This window comes from Mesoplodon densirostris, chromosome 18, assembly GCF_025265405.1.
Source record: "Mesoplodon densirostris isolate mMesDen1 chromosome 18, mMesDen1 primary haplotype, whole genome shotgun sequence".
NCBI classification, from domain to species: domain Eukaryota; kingdom Metazoa; phylum Chordata; class Mammalia; order Artiodactyla; family Ziphiidae; genus Mesoplodon; species Mesoplodon densirostris.
The window spans coordinates 52,515,526-52,537,113 of NC_082678.1; the positions used below are offsets into that span (position 1 = coordinate 52,515,526).

The 21,588-nt window shown below is 48.9% G+C and overlaps 1 protein-coding gene across 3 annotated transcripts; it reads right to left on the minus strand.

The window, feature by feature from the left end:
- Nucleotides 1-15,732: 15,732 nt before the first annotated feature.
- COPRS (coordinator of PRMT5 and differentiation stimulator) lies at nt 15,733-19,648 on the minus strand. Of its 3 annotated transcripts, none has more exons than XM_060081587.1 (4): nt 19,451-19,648; nt 17,280-17,346; nt 16,665-16,886; nt 15,733-16,141 (listed from the first exon to the last, which is right to left on the minus strand). In XM_060081587.1, the coding sequence occupies exons 1-4, from the start codon at nt 19,592-19,594 to the stop codon at nt 15,972-15,974; spliced, it is 603 nt and encodes a 200-aa protein (XP_059937570.1). In that variant the 5' UTR covers nt 19,595-19,648; the 3' UTR covers nt 15,733-15,971. The 3 variants fall into 3 exon arrangements, with proteins under 3 accessions (XP_059937570.1, XP_059937571.1, XP_059937573.1); XM_060081588.1 differs by having other exon boundaries at nt 19,496-19,647; XM_060081590.1 differs by lacking the exon at nt 19,451-19,648 and adding an exon at nt 19,172-19,358.
- Nucleotides 19,649-21,588: the final 1,940 nt, after the last annotated feature.

Genomic DNA, 21,588 nt, shown 5'->3' on the forward strand with positions numbered 1-21,588 from the left:
TTCACTTTTTTGGGCTTGGCAACTGCTGCCGATAAAGACAAGACCTAGTTCATAAATCAGTCTCAAGAAAACTGTATTTATAATACCCAGTACCAATGGATATGCAGTTGGATGAGCTTCTTCAGACATTACTGCATTCAAATTGATACCACCTTTTTGGAAAGCAACTTGGCTACATGAATCTGAAGCTATAAAGAGTGTTTATGCCCCCTGACCCAGTAATTTGACTTCTGGAATCTTAAGGAAAAAACCTGAAATACCGGAGAAGTTTATACATAAAGGTCTTAATTAAGAATGGTATGCAATCATAAAAAATTACAATTACGAATAACATGTAGCAACATGGGGAAATGTTTATGATACAGTGTTAAGTGAAGGAAAAAGAATACAGAAAAGTGTATATCCTACTATTACAACTGCTTCATAAAATACATGTGGAAAAATCCCAGAAGAGTTTTACACCAACATGGTCACAGTGCTTATGTTCAGGTGGTGGGACCTTGGGGGAATTCTTGATATTTTTCTCCTTTTCTCTTTTCCAAAATGTTTATAATGTTTTTTTTTTTTTTTTTTTTTTTTTTTTTTGCGGTACGCGGGCCTCTCACTGTTGTGGCCTCTCTCGTTGCGGAGCACAGGCTCCGGACGCGCAGGCCCAGCGGCCACGGCTCACAGGCCCAGCCGCTTCGCGGCATGTGGGATCCTCCCGGACCAGGGCACGAACCCGTGTCCCCTGCATCGGCAGGCGGACTCTCAACCACTGTGCCACCAGGGAAGCCCTGTAATGTATTTTTAATAATATATTTTCAAATATGTAAAAATTTGAAGTCTGGGCTGTTCCACTGGAAATAATGACTCTCTATGTTATCGTGTCTCTAGTTCCCTTAACTGAAAATAAAACTCCTTCCTCTCATGTAATAATAACGGTCACTGACATTTATTAAGCAACTACTTTCTGCCAAGCCCTTTACACATTTTAGTTCAATGACTTCAGTGAAATAGAAATTCTTATTATATACCATTTTGCAGATGGGGAAAACTGAGGCTCAGACCGGCTAAATGACACAAGCAAGAGGTGACAGCATCAGGATTCAAACCCACGTCCTTCTAGCTTTAAACTCAGTTCTTTCCACCATTATATTGTCACAATAACTACGCAAAACAGTTCTCAGGGTCCAGGGTGTACCAGGGAGAGTACTAATGCTTTACACACATTCTCTCATTTAATAACACTGTAGATGTAGATGGTGTCCTCATTTTACAAATGAGGAAACAGTGGCTGAGGGAGGTTAAGTCACCAGTACAGCTGGTAAGAGGTAGAATCTTTTTTTTTTTTAATATATTTTTTGGCAGCACTGCAGGGCATATGGGATCTTAGTACCCCAACCAAGGATCGAACCCATGCCCCCTACAGTGGAAGCGCAAAGTCTTAACCACTGGACCACCAGGGAAGTCCCAGAACTGGGATTCTAACCCAAGTTGGCCTGTGTTGGGAACCATGACTGTCGTGCCTTCCCACAACAAGGAAAAACCCAAACCCTCCGAGCCCAGGATGCAGGGCACCATCCCTGGTGCAGCCACTGTCAAAAAGGAAGCACCTGGCAGGAAGGTGAATGCAACAGGAGGAGGTGGGCTCCCGGGCTCCCCCGCTGGGCAGGGCCGGCTCTGCACACACTGCACACCTGAGGCCCCCGGCTGCATGAGCTGGCGCTGTGCACTGACATCCGCGTGGCGTGGCCTGGCCTGCGGCCAGCACACATGTCACGTCCTCCTGCCGGCACTGACAGGGCTGGTGCTAATCTGCCCAAAGGCCTCAAGAAAAGCCCTTAAAGCTGTCTTTAAGGTTTCCTGGTTCTGGGAGGTGTGGGGAGACAATACCGCCTCCTCCATGGTGGAAAATTCCAGGGCCACCTGGTTTGGCAAGAGAAAGTGATGTCTAGCCTACTTGACCCCCAGGAGCCAGAGGGCCCTATGCCTGGACCCAGAGGCTGAGCCAACAATATGAGCCAGGGCTCCAACTCTCTGGGAAACAGGAAGTTCAGGTCAGCCTGGGGGTGGGGGGAGGGGGGGACCAAACCAGAGGGACTCAGGCCAGAGGCCAAGTGAGACCAAGGGGCCTCTGAGATGTGGACACAGCTGAGTGGACAGACCAGCACTGAGGAGAGCTCTGAGGATACGGAGTGTTAGGAACACTCACAGACTGCTGGGAGGAGTAGTGGACCCAAGTATTTGGAAGATAGGTTGGCATTACCCAGTACACACACTCTACGACCAGGTAGCTCTACCTGTCATAATGCACCTGGAGAATCTCTTCCACCACATGGGCCCCAGGATGTTCATAGCAGCACTGCTCATAAAAACAAAAGCTGCAAACAGTCCAAACACCCGAGGACATGAGAATGGGTTAATATATATACATTCTCTATTCAAGAACAGACTTGCGGTTGCCAAGGGTAAGGGAGAGGGGGAGGGAGGGACTGGGAGTTTGGGGTTAGTAGATGCAAACTATTACATATAGGATGGATAAACAACAAGGTCCTACTCTACAGCACAGGGAACTATATTCAATATCCTGGGATAAACCATAATGGAAAAGAACATAAAAAAGAATGTATATATGTGCATAACTGAGTCACTTTGCTGTACAGCAGAAAGTAACACTTTGTAAATCAACTATACTTTAATTAAAAAATAAAAATAAAAATAAATATATTCTCTATTCATACAAGGGAATACTACATGGCCATAAAAATAAATATGCTCTAACTTCATGAGTGAATCCCATAAACAATGTTAAACAAATAAGGGAAATCACAATATAATATATACAGTGTGGTTTCATTTAATAGAAGTCCAAAAAACTCTCCAGACTAAACAATGTACTGATTGGGAAGGAGGAAAGGGGAAGGGGGGTTGTTGGCCAAGCCCTAAGCCTCTGTCTTCAGGACCTTCTTTTGGGGACCCAAGTTACCAGCAAAAGGGCAGATCCTCACCCACAGACTCACCATGTCCATACTCGTCTCCACTACCCACCCAGCATCCGTGGCCCTTTTCCCGTGTGCGATGTCAGTCTCTTCCCTCCTCCCTGCCCCTCCCCCAGTCTCTGGGGAATTGATAAATTGCCCTTCATTTCATATTTCTTACCCCTGGCATCCCACATCTGCCATCTCCTCTCCCAAACCAGACCCGGGGCCTGGCAGATCATTGAGAGCACACAGAAAGGCCACCTGAACTGGGAGCTTTCTCCCCTCTCAGTCATGAGCTCCAGTGAAACAGAGATGGTCTGTCAGTTAAGGTGGAATCACAGAATCTTTGAGGCCACCGGCCCCTAAGCTCTTATTTTATCAGGTGAGAAGCTGAGGCCCAGGGGGTCCGTGTGATGTGACTGGTCTAAAATCACAGCTAGTTTGAAGGCAGGGCTAGGCCTGGGACCAAGGATTCCTGAACCCCAGTCTTTTCTCCTACAACGTGCTGTCTCCCTAAAGCTGACGTTGAACGGACTTCTGATTCTGGCCACAGAGCTGACTAGATACCTCAAACTACTTCCTGCTGAAACAGTCAAAAGGCTGGACAAAACATTTTCAGTCCTTGAAAGGCACCAACTGAGCTGGCATAAAGGGTTAAGAATAGTCAGAGGCCAAAGAGGAAGGGAAAGCAGGAAACTGGAGAGAATGTAGAAGCTGGCTTTCTCCCTGAGGACCTGTGTCAAACCCACGTGATCTTGAGCACTGGTTTTCAAGGCCTCATAGAGTGCGTAGACAAGGAGACAAACCCCGGCCCGGTCAAGGTGAAGAATTAAATGGAGAGCTTCCCATAAGGCTGGGCCCCATCTTCAGTACAAGAGTGGGCGAGAAATAAACTCCTTTTCCCCCCACAGGAGCAAGGAAAATTGCCCATGTTAAACATTGGAAGCAGGTGGGAAGGAAAACAAACAAAAAACCTTTACCGTGAGAATTCTTTAACCACAAGCCAGCTCTTATATATATATTTTTAAAGATAACTTCCTTTTTTTTTTTTTTTTTTTGGCTGCACCGTACAGCATGCGGGATTGAACCCGTGCCCCCTGCACTGGAAGCAGAGAGTCTTAACTACTGGACTGCCAGGGAAGTCCCAGCTCTTATATTTAAATTCAGAGATAGTGGGCAAAAATCCTCAAGCTAATTGAGCAAGGCTCTGGGGGGTTGGGGGGGGTGGGGCGGTGAGGGAGGCAAGAGAGTTAGCCGTAAGACTCTCTGGAACAGAGCATTCCGGGCAGGCAGAGGTTATCGCCAACTCAAAGGCCCTAAGGCAGAGTCATGCCAGGCTTGTTCCAGGAACACGAGAAGGCCCAAGGGGCTGGGGTAGAGAGAGCCAAGGAGAAGTAGAAGGAGATGAAATCACAGGAATAACAGGAGACCAGGTTGGCCAAGGCCTGACATGCTGTTGTAAGACCTTGGACTCTTCCTCCGGAGTGTGGGTCCATTGGAGGAGTTTGAGCAGATTATTAAAATGGTCTACCTTATGCACTACAGGGATCACCCTGTGGTGATGGTGGCACAACAACGTGAATGTACTTAACGCCACTGAACCATACACGTTAAAATGGTAAATTTTATGTTATGTATATTTTACCACAATTTTTTTTTAAAAAGATCACCCTGGCAGCTGCTGTGCTCACACGTGGAATGGAAGCTGGAACACCACATAGGAAGACATTCCAGGAATCTAGGTGAGAAACGATGGCTCCAGCAAGGATGGCAGCAGGATAAAGGATGAGGTCATATTTTGGATGTGCTGGATGTAAGGTATCAAAAAAGGGAAGATCGTGGTGACTCCAGGGTTTCTGGCCTGAGCAACTGGAAGGACAAAGTTGCCATCGACTCAAGAGGGAACAGGTTTATAGGAGAACAGAAGAGTTAAGTTTGGGACTTACTGGGTTTGAGATATCTATTAAACATTTGGCTGGAAGTGTCACGTGTTAGTGAAGATGTGGAGCAAGTAAAACTTTCACACACTTCTGGGGGAGTGAAAATTGCAACAACCTTGGAAAACCCTTTGGCAGCATCTATGACCCAGTGATTCCATTCCTAGGTATATGTCTGATAGCAAATCTCTACATATGTTCACCAAAAGACATGAACGAGAACGTTCATAACAGCATACTTTGTAACAACCCAGAACTGGACATGACCCATCAACAACAGATTAGATAAAAGTGATATATTCACATCATGACATTTTATCGAGCAATGCAAATGAGCGAGCTACTGCTATGCAGTAATGTGGATGAATCTCTCATTACAGAATATAATCTTCACAAAGTATGAAGTCAGACAGAAAAAGAAGATGAATCTGATCCAGCAAACCCACTCCTGGTCATATATCTGGAAAAAATGAAAACTCTAATTTGAAAAGATACATGCATCCCAATATTCATAGCAGCACTATTTACAATAGCCAAGACATGGAAGCAACCTAAATGTCCATCCACAGATGAATGGATAAAGAAAATGTGGTATACATGTACAATGGAATATCACTCAGCCATAAAAAGAGAATGAAATAATGCCATTTGCAGCTAAGTGAAGTAAGCCAGATAAAGACAAATATCATATGATATCACTTATATGTGGAATCTAAAAATATGATACAAATGAACTTATTTATAAAACAGAAATAGACTCACAGGCATAGAAAACAAACAAATGGTTACCAAAGAGGTAAAGTGGGGGAAGGGACAAAGTAGGAGTTTGGGATTAACAGATACACGCTACAATATAAAATAGATGAACAACAAGGACCTACTGTATAGCACAGGGAACTATATTCAGTATCCTGTAATAACCTATAATGGAAAAGAATCTGAAAAAGATTACATCTATATAACTGGATCACTTTGCTATACACCTGAAACATTGTAAGTAAACTATACTTCAATTTAAAATAATTAATTAATTAATTAAAAAAAAAAGAATATGAATCATGTGGCCAATTTTAAAGTTCGAAAACAGAGAAAATTGGTGTTCAAACAAAAATCTGTACACGAATGTTCATAGCAGCACTATTCATGATCGCCAAAAGGTGGAAACAACCCAAATGTCCATCAACTGATGAACGGATACAGAAATGTGGTGTAGAAATACAATGGAATGTTATTCAGCCGTAAAGAAGGAATGAAGTACTGACACATGCTACAACATGGATGAACCTTGAAAACATTTTGCTAAGTGAGAGACACCAGACACAAAAGGCCATATATCGTGTGATTCTATTTATATGAAATGTCCAGAATTGGCAAGTCCATAGAGACATAAAGCAGATTCGTGGTTGCCAGGGGCTGAGGAGAATGGGGGATGGGGAGTGACTGCTAATAGGGGTGGGGTTTCCTTTTGAAGTGATTAAAATGTTCTGAAACTAGGTCACGGTGATGGTTGCACAACACTGTGAGTGTACTAAACGCCACTGAATTGCATGCTTTGAAATGTTTAAGATGATAAGTTTAAGTATTTTACTGCAATAAGATAAAAAAGATAAAACTCGGGCTTCCCTGGTGGCGCAGTGGTTGAGAGTCCGCCTGCCGATGCAGGGGACACGGGTTCGTGCCCCGGTCCGGGAGGATCCCACATGCCGTGGAGCGGCTGGGCCCGTGAGCCGTGGCCGCTGGGCCTGCGCGTCCGGAGCCTGTGCTCTGCAACGGGAGAGGCCACAACAGTGAGAGGCCCGCGTACCGCAAAAAAAGATAAAACTCATCTATGGTGTTATAAGTCAGGATAGTTGTTATTCTGGGGTGCAGAGACGGGTAAGTGATTGGGAGAAGGACAGGGCTTCTGAGGTACTGATAATATTCCTTTTTTTTCGAAAACCTAGATGGTACTTACATGCGTGTGTTCATTCTGTAAAGATTCATTGAGCAAGAGACAAGTACAGACAATTCTTGCAAGGTGTTTTGCTGCAGAGTAGGGCTGAGAAAGTGGGCAGGAGCTAGAGAGAGAAGTGGGATTACGGGAGGGTTGTTTTCAGATGGGAGAAATGAGAGTGGTAAAGAGGGCGAAATAGATGATGTAGGGAAGGTAGGAGAGAATTGCCTAAGTGGCTCTGAGAGGAGAGAAGACCTCATGCATGCACAGGGGTTCTGCAGTGAGCCCATGATAGAAACTAGTAACAAGCAGGAAGCTGATCTCAGGGGCGTCAAAGCTGGGGGTTGGGGAGAGCAGTGGTGAGTCTGTAGAAGTTCACTCCTGGCTTATTGCCTGGTTTATTGCCCCTCAATTTACCAGCGAGCGCCCTGAGACTCAGGGAGAAAAGAGGGTTGCTCACCCTCACACCACTGGGGCCAGGAGTGGAACCCAGGTCTCCCCGATGCCGCGTGCAGGACACCGTGCCGCCCACATGCCTCCAGTCCACCTTTCCACCGTTGAAAAGAGCGCTTCCTGTCATTTGCCCTGAAACAACTTCTCAGAGCTTCAGGAGTACCCCCCTAGACTTCTAAGGACTCTGGGATTCGAGGAAGACGTCTGTTCCACCTTGTGGACATGCCTTATCACATAAAGGACTTGAGTGCTGCCCCTCCTCAGCGTCCGTCTTTCCCGGCTGGAGAATTCTCACTGTGGAGCTTTGCCCTGATGGTACAAAGCCCTTCATCACTCCAGTGTTTGGCCCCTTTCCAGTTCTGTTACGTCTTTCTTGGAATGCAGAGGCCATAACAAGAGAAACCACAGTGGCTTCCATTTTGAAGAGCCTTTCGCAGGGACAAGGGCCCCATTTATGCATTCAAACCGATGGTCAGGGAGCCTGTGGTCTGCCCAAGGTCACACAGAGTGTCAACAATAGAGCCCAGCAGAGGAGAATTCCAACTGCTGCAATCTCTCCTCACACCCAACTGCCTGCGTGCAGGACTCCAAATGGGCACATATATCTGTCAGGAGGCACTCAGCAGCAGGGGACGGGGGAAAGTCATGTCAAAGCAATAAGGAGGATTGATTGAATTACATAACTGGAAGTCCTGGAGCAGGCAGGCTTCTGGGGTTGGTCCATAGGGGCTCAATGATGTCATCACAGTCCCAATTTCATCGTCTTGCCACCCACAGAGGCTGTAGTGGGTTGAATGGCAGCCCCCCAAAAGATATGTCTCCCTCCTAATCCCTGGACCTGTGAATGTGACCTTATTTGGAAAAATGGTGTTTGTAGATGCGATTAAGTTAAGGATCTTGTGGTGAGATCATCCTGGATAACCCAGGTAGGCCCTAAATCCGATGACAAGTATCCTTACAAGAGACAGAAGAGAATAGGAGAGGCTTGTGAAGGCGAGGCAGTGCCTGGGCTGAGCAGCTACAAGCCAAGGATTCCGGCAGCCACCGGAAGCTGAAGGGATTAAGGAACAGAATCTCCCCTAGAGCCTCTGGAGGGGGCACAGCCCTGCCGATAACTTGATTTTGAACTTCTGGACTCCTGAACTGCGAGAAAATAAGTTTCTGTTGTCTTAAGCCACCAAGTCATGGTTATTTGTTAAGCAGGCCTAGGAGACTCATACAGAAGATGAGATATACAGATCAACTTAGACCTGACCCCCATGCTCCACCCCTATGTCCAGGGGTGGGGTTAGCTTTCCCCAAGGTCCATGAGAGACACAGGAAAGGGGTGATCATCAAGAGGAGGGCAACGGATGTAAGGGAGGCAATCAGAGAGTCCACCCCACACACCATGTGCGAGAAGGTTCCATCTCCTGAGCATCTGCTCTCCGGGCATAGGAAAGACAGAGGGTGCCCTGGACGTGTGAGCTTCACAGGTGAAGTTCAAGGTGGAGGGCTACACAGCCCTGGGGAGTCCTCCAAACCCTGAGAGCAAAGTTGAACATCTGGAACAGGGAGCACCTTCCTCTTAAAATACTGGCTGGGAAAGGTCTTATGAATCTAAAGATCATTCACTCGTAAGAGACTGTTTCACCCACCTGGTTGCCCAAGCCAGGACAGACCTCAAGCTCATCCCAGACCCTTTCCTGTCTCTTGCTCCACCCTTACAGCCAATCTGTCCCCACTTCTATAAATAGTCCCAATCTGTTCGTTCCCCTCCATCTCCTTAGCTATCACCCTAGTTTAGGTCCCCATCCTCTCTTACTAGATTACAGCCCCCAGACTGACCTCCCTGGCTTGAGTCTCAGCCTCCTCCCACCAGTCTCCACCAGGAACTAGAAAGTTCTTCCGAAAGTGAAAATCTGCCCAGGACACGTTCCTGCTAAGAACCCTGAAAGCCCCTTGGCATAGCTTCCAAGGACTCTTGCTTACCTGACCATCCCTCACCACGTCCCCAAACACACAAGGCCTCTCACACCTGGGGGCCTTTGCACACACAGCTCTGTCTGCCTGGGCGATCCCCCATCCCACTTCCTGGCCAAGTCCTCCAAGACTCAGCTTCTAGGCTGTCTGCTTTGAGGGGTCTCCTTGACCTCCATCCCTTCTTCTGGGTTCCCACCATACCCTGGGCTTTTGTAGTTCTCCTGTGCTAACATAAGGGTCGATTTATGTGCCATCAACTTCCCCCTAGGCTCTGAGCTCCCTGAAAGCAGGAACCAGGTCCATCCTGAGTACATAGTATATAGCAGATGTTCAGAAATAAATTGATGACTAAAGATCAAATCTACACAGCAAGCATATGTTAAGCACTTACTACATGCCAGACTCTGGGGTAGGTGCTGGGGTAGGAGAGAGGGGGATAATGATGACTCTTACCCTAAATTTCACAGTAACTTTTTCTGAGAAAACCCATCTATAAAATCAGGAGTAAATCCTGCCATGAATTCACAGGTGAGCTTGCCAACCAGTAGGAAGCCCACCGACAGGAAGGTAACCCTGAGCAAGCTCAGCACCTCCTCCAGGGCCCCTCGCTCTTCCCTCCCCGTGGGTCACGCAGGAGACAGAGCAGTGATGGGTCTTTACTGCCACCTGCTGGACGAATGGAAAAACGCTACAGGCGGCAGCCAGGAGCAATTCAGGCGCCTGCCCTGAGTTGCCAAACACATGGCTCTGACTTATATCTGCCACATTTGTTCAACAGCTAATGAGAAGCTGTCAGGGGAAATAGCTTTTGAAATCAAGATCACCTCACCAGAAAACGGGGTAGGGGGGAAGAAGAAGAAAAAAAGGAAAGCCGACTGTACCTTGCAATGGTCAGAAAGTGAGAGCATGCCTCCTGGGGAAATTTCTCTCTCTGACTCAAAGGGGAGGACCAGAGAATCCTGTAAGATGGAGAGAAATATCTCCTTCTGAAACTGGGGCTGTTTTGGTTTTTTTTTTTGCGGTACGCGGGCCTCTCACTGTTGTGGCCTCCCCCGTTGCAGAGCACAGGCTCTGGACGCGCAGGCTCAGCGGCCATGGCTCACGGGCCCAGCCGCTCCGCGGCATGTGGGATCTTCCCGGACCGGGGCACAAACCCATGTCCCCTGCATCGGCAGGCGGACCCTCAACCACTGCGCCACCAGGGAAGCCCTGTGGCTGTGTTTTATTCCCCAGGCCCCCAGCAAGCACAAATCCTGGTGGAACTCTCCAAACCTTGGTGCCCTGGCACCCAACTGAACTCTCCTCCTGCCCATCAGCACCTGCAAGATCTAGCTCAGTCCTGGAACCAGCATAACAGAAACTGCCGGAAGCTGGGAGGCCGTTCTTTCCAAAGGCCTTGGCTTTGCAGCCAGACTCGCTAAGTCAACAAAGCGGGAGCCAGCGTGCTGCTTGCCCTCCTGTTACACCCTCCAACTTCTCCTGGGCCTGCCACACTCACACACATGTGTGCACGCTCACACAGAGTGCTCCAGACCCAGCATTCTGCTATTTGGGTGGGGAATTTGCTCTGGGAGAACTGGGAGGCAGAATCCAGATGGGCTACAGCCAGAGTATTGGGTTGTTTTTTGTGTTTTTTCCTCTTTCTCCATATTCCAACCATCCTGTGAAAAGCTGGGCCCAAGAATGCAAACTCCGGAAAACCAAGGGCAGTGCAGCGCCAAGATATTTACTTAGCCAGTGAGTGTGCTTCCGTCCCACTGAAAGACAGTCTCAGATTTCCTCAGGGCACTGGAGCCTTGCAGAGTCCAACCAGCTGCTTCTTTATATAAAGAGAATGGTCCCTGCAGCCTTCACTGTCAACCCACCCAGCCACCCAGGCATCTGAGAGAAAGCTAGGGGAAGCACCATCTACCATCCCCGCCCTGGGGTCTCAGGATGACCAAACTGTCCCCACTATAAACAGCACCAAACTAATTTAGAGGTGGGGTGAAAGGGTACATTCCCCCAGACCTTCCCAAAGGGAAGAAAGCTATAACAGACAGAAACACGCCAGAGCCATCAAAAATACACAAAACTGGGACTTCCCTGGTGGCGCAGTTGTTAAGGATCCGCCTGCCAATGCTGGGGACACGGGTTCGAGCCCTGGTCCGGGAAGGTCCCACATGACGGGGAGCAAGTAAGCCCGTGCACCACAGCTACTGAGCCCGCGTGCCACAACTACTGAAGTCCACGCGCCTAGAGCCAGTGCTCCACAACAAGAGAAGCCACCGCAATGAGAAGCCTGCGCACCGCAACGAACAGCAACCCCCGCTCGCCGCAGCTAAAGCCCATGCGCAGCAACAAAGACCCAACGCAGCCAAAAATAAAAATAAATAAAATTAAAAAAAAAGAGTACCCAGGAAACTTCCAATGCATTTATAACTTTAAAAAATAATAATACCCAAAACCACTTATACAAATTGTTAATGGCACAATTCTGTTTGTTCTGCCACAGTACAAAAATGGCAAGTTTTTCATCCAGATAGAAAATAAAAATGAAGAAAAAATTATCAACAGTCTGATATGAATCAACCCATGATGATACTTTCAATACACCATTCTCTACCTACCTGATGGCCTGGTCCCCTGCCCCCAGCAGCAAGTCATTCTCATCTAGGCTTCTGTTAACTCTGCATCTCTTGCATCTTGGGGGTTCAAGAAGCAAAACTGTCGTCTCTCTGACCATCCCAATTTCCAACCCCAAGCTTCCATGTGGGCCTTCTGGGGTTCTCACCTCCTCAAGCAGTGCATGATGTCATCCAATATCCATCTTCACAGGTCCTCCTTGTCCCATGGCCCCTCTGGGTCCATCAGGTTCTCTGCATGCTCAAGGCCTGGGCACCTTTTGCCAGATGGTCCTGACCGCCTAGAAGAACCAACATCTGTCAGTCTCTGGGGACCTAACTCCCCAGGGACACACCAAGAAGCAGAGTTCATCATTCCATCTGCTCTTAGCGTCTCCAGATCTCTCTCTCTCTTCTCTCCATCTTCCTTCTCATAGCCCAGGGGATTTTTTTTTTTTTTTTGGCCTGGGGGAAATTCTTTCTTCCCAAATGCCTACAAGATTCATAGTCTGTTGGCCCCAAACTCCCTTGCCTCCTTACCAAAACAAATTTTTTTTTAATTTAAAAATCCCTTTCTGTAAAACCAAAACTAAAAAAATTTCTTGGCTGTTTTCGACTCTGTCACATGCCTCCACTAAGGCAATGAGCCTGCTTGCATGGAGAGAGGGCAGGAGAGAAATGAGGGTATATCTGAAATGTCATCCAGTACACGATAAACACGTTTTTCCTCTCTTTTCCATCACCCAAGATTTTTAAAGTGGTCAGCTGTGGTTTCTTTCCTGGTAAATGACATTGTCTGAAAAAAACGCCAACGACTGTCCCTCCGAACAGTCCCTTTGTGCCTCTATTTCTCCAGCAGCCTCTGCCCACTTCTGTCCCTTTCCCTGGTCCCTCCTTTTCTGTCCCATGGCTGCCTCTTCCAGCCTGGCTTGTGCATTCTGAGAGAAGCTGGCCGGAAGTCACCACTGCCCCCCAGCCAAGAGAAACAGTAGCACCAAGGGGTCAGGTGCATCCCCCAAAATGTGTTAGCCTGCAATGCCCTGTCCCCATCCCTGCACCTGCACCAAGTCAATACATTCTCTGAGCACTTTCTGATTCCCACATCCCAAAATATCTTTTCAGCCTGCATCTTACTTTGCCTCTCTCTAGAAGAGATAGCCACTCCCTCTTCCTTAAAACTCTCTTCTCCTTAGATTTGGCTTGAGTGGTGTCTACACTCACCTGGTTTTCCTCCTCCTCTGCCACAGCCTGCTCTTGGGATCCAATTCTTCCGTTTACCCTGTAATCGCTAACTCTCCCCAGGGCGCTGTCCTTGGCCCTCTTCTATTCCACAAGCCCTTGCTGAACAAGTTCAACCTCTCTCAACGCTGCAACGCCTGCCAAAACCTCAAAAATCCCCAAAACAGTCCCCTCTCCCTTCCCCTTCCACCTCCTTCCCCACCCCCCGCCCCCGGATTCCAGACACATGTTTACAACGGCCTAGAAAAGGAAAAGCCAGAGAGAGGATAAGAGTGCTCATTTCCCACATTGGAAAGAGTGTCAGGACCACAGAGCAGACCACGACCACCAAATGGGTAGACTCCAACTCCATACAAGAGAGCCTCTTCCAACAAGTAGCGCTAGCCAGCAATGAATGGGCTCCTTCTGAGGTAATTATTTTATTTTTTGGCCATGCCGTGCAGCATGCGGAATCTTAGTTCCCCAACCACGGATCAAAACTGTGCGCCCTGCAATGGAAGCACAGAGTCATAACCACTGGACCTCCAGGGAAGTCCCTACCTTGTTCTTTCATCACCAGCTTGGGATGTTGTCAGTCAACCCTAAACACAGCCTGGGCAAATACTGCACCATTACTGAAGAAGACTGAATTTGTGCCAGGTTTACTGAATGTTTTCATGCTGGGCTCCATGCTATGAAACCGGGGTGCTGAGGAGTAAGATGTAGTCCTGCCTTCAAAGAGCACTCACCCTAAGGAGGGAGGTGGACCCGTAAGCCGGTGACTGCAGCAGAGGGAGGCAAGTGTTGGGATATTTGTCAGAGAGAATGCAGAAGACTAGGCAGAGGAGGCAACTCTGTTTTAAGATAACAGCTTGTCTTTAAATACCTCATTGCAAAATCTATATTAAAAAAACAAAAATATAAAAGCAAACTGCCAACACCTCCACCATCTAATCAAATTGTTTCCATTTGTCCGTATTAATCCTTATCACTTACATATGCCATTTTTTCATGTTTCCAATATTATCAGAGTGGTTTTATAGTCTATATTTTCACTTATTATATCATTAGTATTTTTCCACGTCCCTACTTTCTTTTTCTTACTTGCACTTCACCCCACCTTCACCCCGCTTAACTCCCCAGTGTGAACCAGTGTTCACAGCCTGGGGAGTTATCCGTCTCCATCCTTATCTGTTTGATCCATCCTAGGAGGGGCACCAGAACGATACCTAAATCAGAACAATTGACTAGCCCCTCCCCCCTTTTCTTGTTCTCCTGACACACACAACTTTTGGCTGTGAAAGCCATTCTCATGTCTTTAACTCTAAGAGAATATTGCTGGAAAGAACCAGGAGGAACTGCAAAGAGTAACTTTTGAAAAGCAGGAGAGTCTAAATTCACAACCATTCCATGGATCCCAGCAGCAGCAGCTTGTACATTTTCTTTGCTCAGATACTCATGCACGTGTACTTTCCTTACCCTTTCTTCCGTCCCTCCCTCTGACATACGTGTAATCTCCCCGCCTCGTGACTTCTCCTTTTACTCGGTTTCAGCTGCCTCATAATTGCACGGGGGCCCACGCAGCCTGTCCATACCACCTTTCTACTTGGTAGCCCTGCCAGCTCCTCAAGCCCTCAGGGTTTCTTAGCTCAATTTCTCCAGTTCCTCTTTTCACGTCCGACACACTCATGGTCTGATCAGCCATGGCACCGGGAGGGGTAAAGCAAGAGTGGTGTGGGGATGTGGTCTATGACTGTCTCTCCAGCAAGGACAGCGGAAGGGACCATTTTTTCTCCCTAGGACAACCTTGGCCATGAGGGTTCCTCACGGCCAAAGCTACTGCCCTCTCTCATTAGGTGCTGCCATATTCACACATTTTATGGGGTCTCTGAAAAATAGCTTAAATGGTTAATTGTTCATCCAACGGCCGTGGATTTCAGGTCTGAAACTTTTTCTTGATTCAGCTTCAATACGGAGGCAGGGAGGTGCCCAGCCTGCCTAAGAGGCAACGGTGACATGGTCTGGTGTGTCACAGACCTGCCGAGGTGTGGCCCCCAGGTCCCACCTCCAGGCTCACACACACACACACACACACACACACACACACGGGCAACCATGGAAACAGACTTCAGCGTCATGGGAGGGTTCAGGTCGCATTTCTGCCGTTTCCTGGCTGTGTGATCTGGAAGAGGTTAAAACATTTTGAGCCTTATTTTCCTCATCTCCCAAATGAGGTTAAAAAAAAAAATTTAAGTGACATGTAAGTAATTGTACGGATTAAAAGGAAAGTAGAGTGTAAAATCCTTTCATGCCAATCGAGGGCTACACAACTGCTGGTTTAATTAATTTGCCATTTCGTCTTCCAGCCTACAGAAAGTCCTTGTTAACTAAGTAAATGGTCAATTTTCCATCACCAGGAATAGCAGTCAGCCACAAAGTCACCAGTGTCCCTTGGGTTCCAATCTCTGGTCAATAGGGCCAGATCTACAGAGGCAAAAACTAAAGTATCGTTTTCTTTCACAGAGTAGTTTCATCTCAGACAACGTCAATCCTGAAAATGTAAGTGAGGGGCTTTAAATGAAGGAGTGAGGCTTTGCTCAGAAGTATCTAATGAAAAAGGGGGGGAAAAAAGTAGGCAAAAGCATGCTGGTTTTTTTTCTACTTTTATTTATAAAGAACACCATTCCTTCCCGACACAGACATAAACACTCACCCATTCCAAGGAGGAGCTCATTAAAAACAACAACAACAGAACTGGGGGATAGAGGACCTTATTTAACACCAGTCTGTGTGCCCGACTCGGGGATCACTGGGAATGTTTCCTCAGATATGAGACCTCACCTCAAAGAAAGGAGACGTTGACCTGGAGGGCCCACCCACTCACCAGGCAAAAGCCACGCCCTCAGTCTTCGGCATCATCAAACTGTCCCGTTTCAAAGACCATCTTGGAATAATGGGGTATCAGTGGAGGTGGATGGTGCCAACTGGGGTCATAGATCATGTCTCCTTGCGGGGCACAGCACACCCAGGGTCTGACCTCTTGAGAAAGGCAGCCCTGGATGTCGTCAGCATCTGCAGGCAATTTTAAAAGACAGATTAAAGAAAGGAGGGAGAGTGAAAAGAGCCAAAAATGTCTAGGGGACAGACACTTGCACTGTCTTTGCTTAAACACATGCACACATGCACACACAGACACACACACACACACACACAGTCCTCCTTTGGTGGAGAATCCCAAGCACCTTCATTCTGACGCCACCCACAGTCCTGCTTCTCAGACACCGGTTCCTAGCAGCGCAGAGGAAGCAACTGGTGAACACAGCACTTCTGTCTACAGCCGCTCCATTCACACAAAGATATGTGGAGACGGTAACACTGTTTCAATGTTAAAACTGACCAATACATTATATAATAAAATGCAAAACTGGCACTTCCCCCCCCCCATATGAAAGAGAAGCTGTCACAGAAGTTTCAGACCTATGAGAGCTATCAGGCTAAGCTCATGGATGTGGGTCCCTCTTCCAAACTGTTTAGGGGTTAATGTGTAGGAGGGTCTCAGAAGCCTGGCCTAGGACCCCAAAAACCCCACACCTACCATATGGATTCCCTTGATCTGCTTTCAACTCCAAGTCCCAGTCCTCGTTAAAAAGATCAGCAGCCTGTTCCCTGGGGGGACAGCCGGACACCCCTTCTGACAGCTCCCAGGGATTCGGTTCCCCATCAGAATCCTCGTCATCCACAGCAAAGCCTTCCTCTTCACAATGGGTGCCCTCACCATGGGCAGGACTATCATGAGGGATGCTCTGTGCTCCACTGGCTAAGAAATCGACAAAAGGAAGAAGGTCTTCAAATAACTGGCAGACCAGAGAGGGCCTGGTCGTGCACTCGGGAGATTTTTGGCAGACTTACTAAGAGGGCAGCAGTTAACAAGTGTGCAGAGCTCCTCAGCCACCGGAGCGCTTACTTAAAAATTGTTGTTCTGTTTCCAGTTTTAGAAGTAGGGTTGATCATTTACTTTCAGTAAGATGTTTTGCCTTAAATAAGGCCGTTAATTACCAGCTCTTTTCATTCACATGAGAAGGCAGGCACAGTTTATGTTTTCAGGTAGTTTAAATGCCACTGAGGCAAAGGGCCTCTGGCAGATGATAATCACAATGCAGACCTCCTTGGTGTCTCCCAACACCCACCCCAGGCTCTGCTGCCTACTTGCCTAGTCGATCCGCAGCCTTCTCAGTCTCTCTCTCCTGACCGGAGCGGCCAGCTGGGGCAAAGGCAGCCTGCGGGAAGAAGAAACAATTACCCAGGACTTGGATATCTCGGGTACGGCCAGTATTTCAGCCCCACACCCACCCTTCCATACCCTCCTTTGTGAGGCTGGGGCAGGGACTCTGCCACCCACATTTCTGCTGTGCCCTGTTCGACTGGGCCTTGCTGCTTCCTCTTCCTGTCAGCATCAGCCCTGCCAGCAGGATCGCCTGTCTTCCTGGAGTGGCCACTGAATCCAGTGCACAGTTTGCCAGCACGTGCAGAGCCAGCCTCCTCTCGAGCCCTGTCTTGAGTGGTCTCAGTCTCGGGCCCTCAGGACCCCTCCTCCAAGCTCGGAGACTCTAGCACTAGCCGGGACAGTGCCCCCTCCTCAGAGGTTGGAATTTCAGCTCCCTGCAAAGCCTCTCCTTTGAGCTTGTACATTTCAGTCATTCCAAACTCACCCCTTTGTTCCCTCAGCCCTAGGGCAGGTCGCTGTTTCCCCGCAGTGGCTACCTCCCTGTTTTTAGCTTTTCAGTTACTTAACTTTTTGTCCAGTTAACAGCTCCTTTATCAAATTCTCTGTCTCCTGACTGACACATGGGGACAACAGAGCTTTAGTTGTTGAAGGGAAATCGTCTTCTCCCATAGCCACCCATATGCTTCTCTGCTCCTGTCACTCAAAAGTTCCTGAAATCCTATTACCTGTTAAGACCTCTTTCTAAGTGGGATGAGAAATGTTCACAGCCTGCATGAGAAGACCTGATTTCAATCCCATTCATTCAGTGTGTACCCTGGACACATCACTTCAGCCACCACACCTGGGTTTCCTTCTCTGGAAATTGGGGATGACTGTTCTGACCTTGCAGGAGGTTTATAATGAGATAACATTTATGAAAACACAGCAGGAATATAACATCTGTTGAATTGAAATCCACCTCCTTGGCCCCTACATCTAAACTGCGTTTGGCACCTGCCCCAATTAGTTCATGATCTAGTCCTACCTGGATTTAATGAGTCAATTCCATCTCCTGTAGTCAGCGACAACTCCTGGTCACTCCTGCTGACCAGTAGTAGGACCTCTCATCTCTTCCACCTCAAGAGCTCCCTAACTGACTTCCCACTCACCCATCTTGCACAGCCCTACACACTTAATGACTCCGCTGGTGAAAAACTCAACAGGCCTCCACTGCTGGAGCACAAAATTCGCCGTGGCATCCACACCTCCCCCTCACGCTCCATCAACCTGTGCAGCAAAGTTCTCTCTCCCAGCTCCGTGACCCAAGCTCCCAGCCATTTGCCCCGCATTTCTTCATCTCCACGCCTTTGCTAGGACCACCATCGTCTCATCTTGGAGAGAAAGCGCACAAACCTTCCTGCTCTGCTCTGACAAAATTAGTTTTATCCTACCCGCACCCTAAAGTAATTTTCCTTATAAGCTTATCACTACATTTTTCATATCTTGGTTAAGATATGGTATCTCTGATGCTTAGACAAGCATTCCATTCCTCCATCCAATTAATATGTGTGTCTATGGTGCCAGGCACGATGCTAGGCGCCGGGTTTACAGCAGTAAACAGAGGGTTCCTACCCTCAAGGAGCTCACCCTCTAACACGGATTGCTGACTGTAAACAAGGGCAGATGACTGTAATAACGGTCTCTGAAAAGCCAGGAGCTGTCTAGCGCGCAAATGAAAACAAGTTTCTGGAAACCCTGCGTCAAACGCGGCCTTTTGGTTTCAGTGAAGAGAAAAGGCGAGAGCGCATGAGACATCATCTAGTGCTCAGGCTTAGCTGAGCATCCCCACCAAGGGACACGGACCCTTCAGGGAAAGTCGCTCTCCTCGCTGCCCTCACCTGGCCCCAGACCAGGCCCCCCAGTAGCGGCTCCAGCTCTGGGTCAGCAGCATCACCTCCCATTTAGCAAGGACGCACAGTCGCCCTGCGGCCGACAGCCAGCCCTCCCGGCCCGGCGCGCCCACCCACGTCCTCGGGGTGCCGCGCCCCACAGCCCGGCCGTTTCCAGCTCGGGCGCGCGCCCAAACGGCGGGGTTGCAGAAGGCGGGTCCGAGGCGCTTCCCCGGCTCCCCGCGGCCCCCGCCCAGCCCACCCCGCGAGCCCCGCAACTTCCCGCACCGGGCCGCAGGTGGTAGCCGCGCCCAGGCCCCGCGCCGCGCTCACCCCCGGACGGGGGGGCGCCTCCCGCGTGCTCAGCAGCGGCAGACCCGGCGGCGGCTCCGCCGCCCCCAGAGCCGGGGCCCCAGCGGCCTGAGAGTCCATGCCCAACGCCCGCAGCTCCGCGCCCCGGACGCCGCTCGGCCACGTGACACGCCGGCCTGGCTGCCAGCCGGAGGATACGCCGCGGAGGGCCAATCAGCCGGGGGTGCTCCCGGCCGGGGGGCGGGGCGCGGGGGTCACGAGGAAGCCGAGGCCGGGGCAAGGGGCGGGACGGAGCACGGGGCGGAGCGCGCCCGACTGCTAAAGCCCCCACTCCCTCCCTACCGGTCCCGGAATCTGATTTTTGTAGCTCCTGACGATGCAGATCCCAGGGCTAGACGACTAGCTGGGTCTGGAATACTGTGTTATCCCTACCCCACCACACTGCGCATGCTTCCGCTTCAAAAACTGTTAGAATAGTTGATTACCCGTGTCTACCTGATAGTGTGTAAAACTCAGCTCTCAAAACTTTTCATGCAACTGTAGCTCTAACCCCATTTCACTCTTTAAACAGGTTTCTCTAGAACTCGGTCTGGAATTAAGACTATAACTCACCCACAAATGGATGAGGCAACTCAGGAGCCCAGTGATTCCCCACCTTGAGTTAATGTCAGTTCTTAAAAGTTAACCCATTAGAAACCAGGTTGGATGATCAAAACAAACTCTTCAAACGTTCCAGACACCCTATAGGCTACGACAATTGGTCATAGTAACCCTAAACATTCTGTGCTGGGCCGGTACAGTCTCACCTGGGCGCCGCTACCAGCAGAGGTTAGGCAGCGCCTGGGCTAGGGATAAACCAAACTCTAACGACAGCTTTCCCTGCCCTTCCCTGCACTGTCTGATCTCCAATAACAAATCTGTTCAAGGTGTGATATTCATGTTAACCTTTAAATAGCAGAAAAGCTGGAAGCTGGGAGTCCTTGCTCACCAGGCCACCGTATGACAATCTGAGACATTAGCCTATTCCTTCATCTCCCTCAAGGAGTGTGTTGTTTATACATACACATTTGAAAAACTTTAGCCTAAAAGTTCATACATTTTTTTCTCTACGCAGACTTTCCTACAAGGAAGAGAATGTGACCAATCAATGTGTGTTCTGTTCTGACCCATGAGTTAGTTTCCCCAAATCTAACTGGATCTAGGTCAAGTGTCCAATAGAACCTTATTTGATGGTGGAAATAAAAGTTCTGTTATCTGTGATGTTCAGTATGGTAACCATGCAGCTGGTTGAACACTTGAAAATGTGGCCGGTGTAAACAAGAAACTGAATCATCTAATTTCGATACATTTAAGTTCCCACACGTGGCTGGAAGCCACCCTAACAGTGCAGCTCTAGGTCAACTGGCTACATGCATTTTCATTACCTGCAATGGTGAGAACCGGGATGACCCCAGGGTGACCCACCTTCATAGCCTTGCTTTAAGGCAGAGGTCCCCAACCCCCGGGCCACGGACCAGTATCAGTCCGTGGCCTGTTAGGAACCGGGCCACACAGCAGGAGGTGAGCAGCGGGCCAGCGAGCGAAGCTTCACCTGTGTTTACAGCCGCTCCCCATCGCTCGCATTACCACCTGAGCTCCACCTCCTGTCAGAGCAGCAGCAGCATTAGATTCGCATAGGAACCTACTGTGAACTGCGCATACGAGGGATCTAGGTTGTGCGCTCTGCGCTCCTTATGAGAATCCAATGCCTGATGATCTGAGGTGGCGCGGAGGTGGTGATGCTAGCGCTGGGCAGCGGCTGCAAATACGATTATCATTAGCAGAAAGGTTTGATTGCACAGAGACCGTAATAAATCAGTTGCTTGCAGGCTCATATCAAAACCCTATCAGAGGGCTTCCCTGGTGGCGCAGTGGCTGGGAGTCCGTGCAGGGGACGCGGATTCGTGCCCCGGTCCGGGAACATCCCACATGCCGCGGAACGGCTGGGCCCGTGAGCCATGGTCGCTGAGTCTGCGCGTCCGGAGCCTGTGCTCCGCAATGGGAGAGACCACAACAGTAAGAGGCCCGCATACTGCAAAAAAAAAAAAAAAAAAAAAAACCCTATCAGAGGGCTT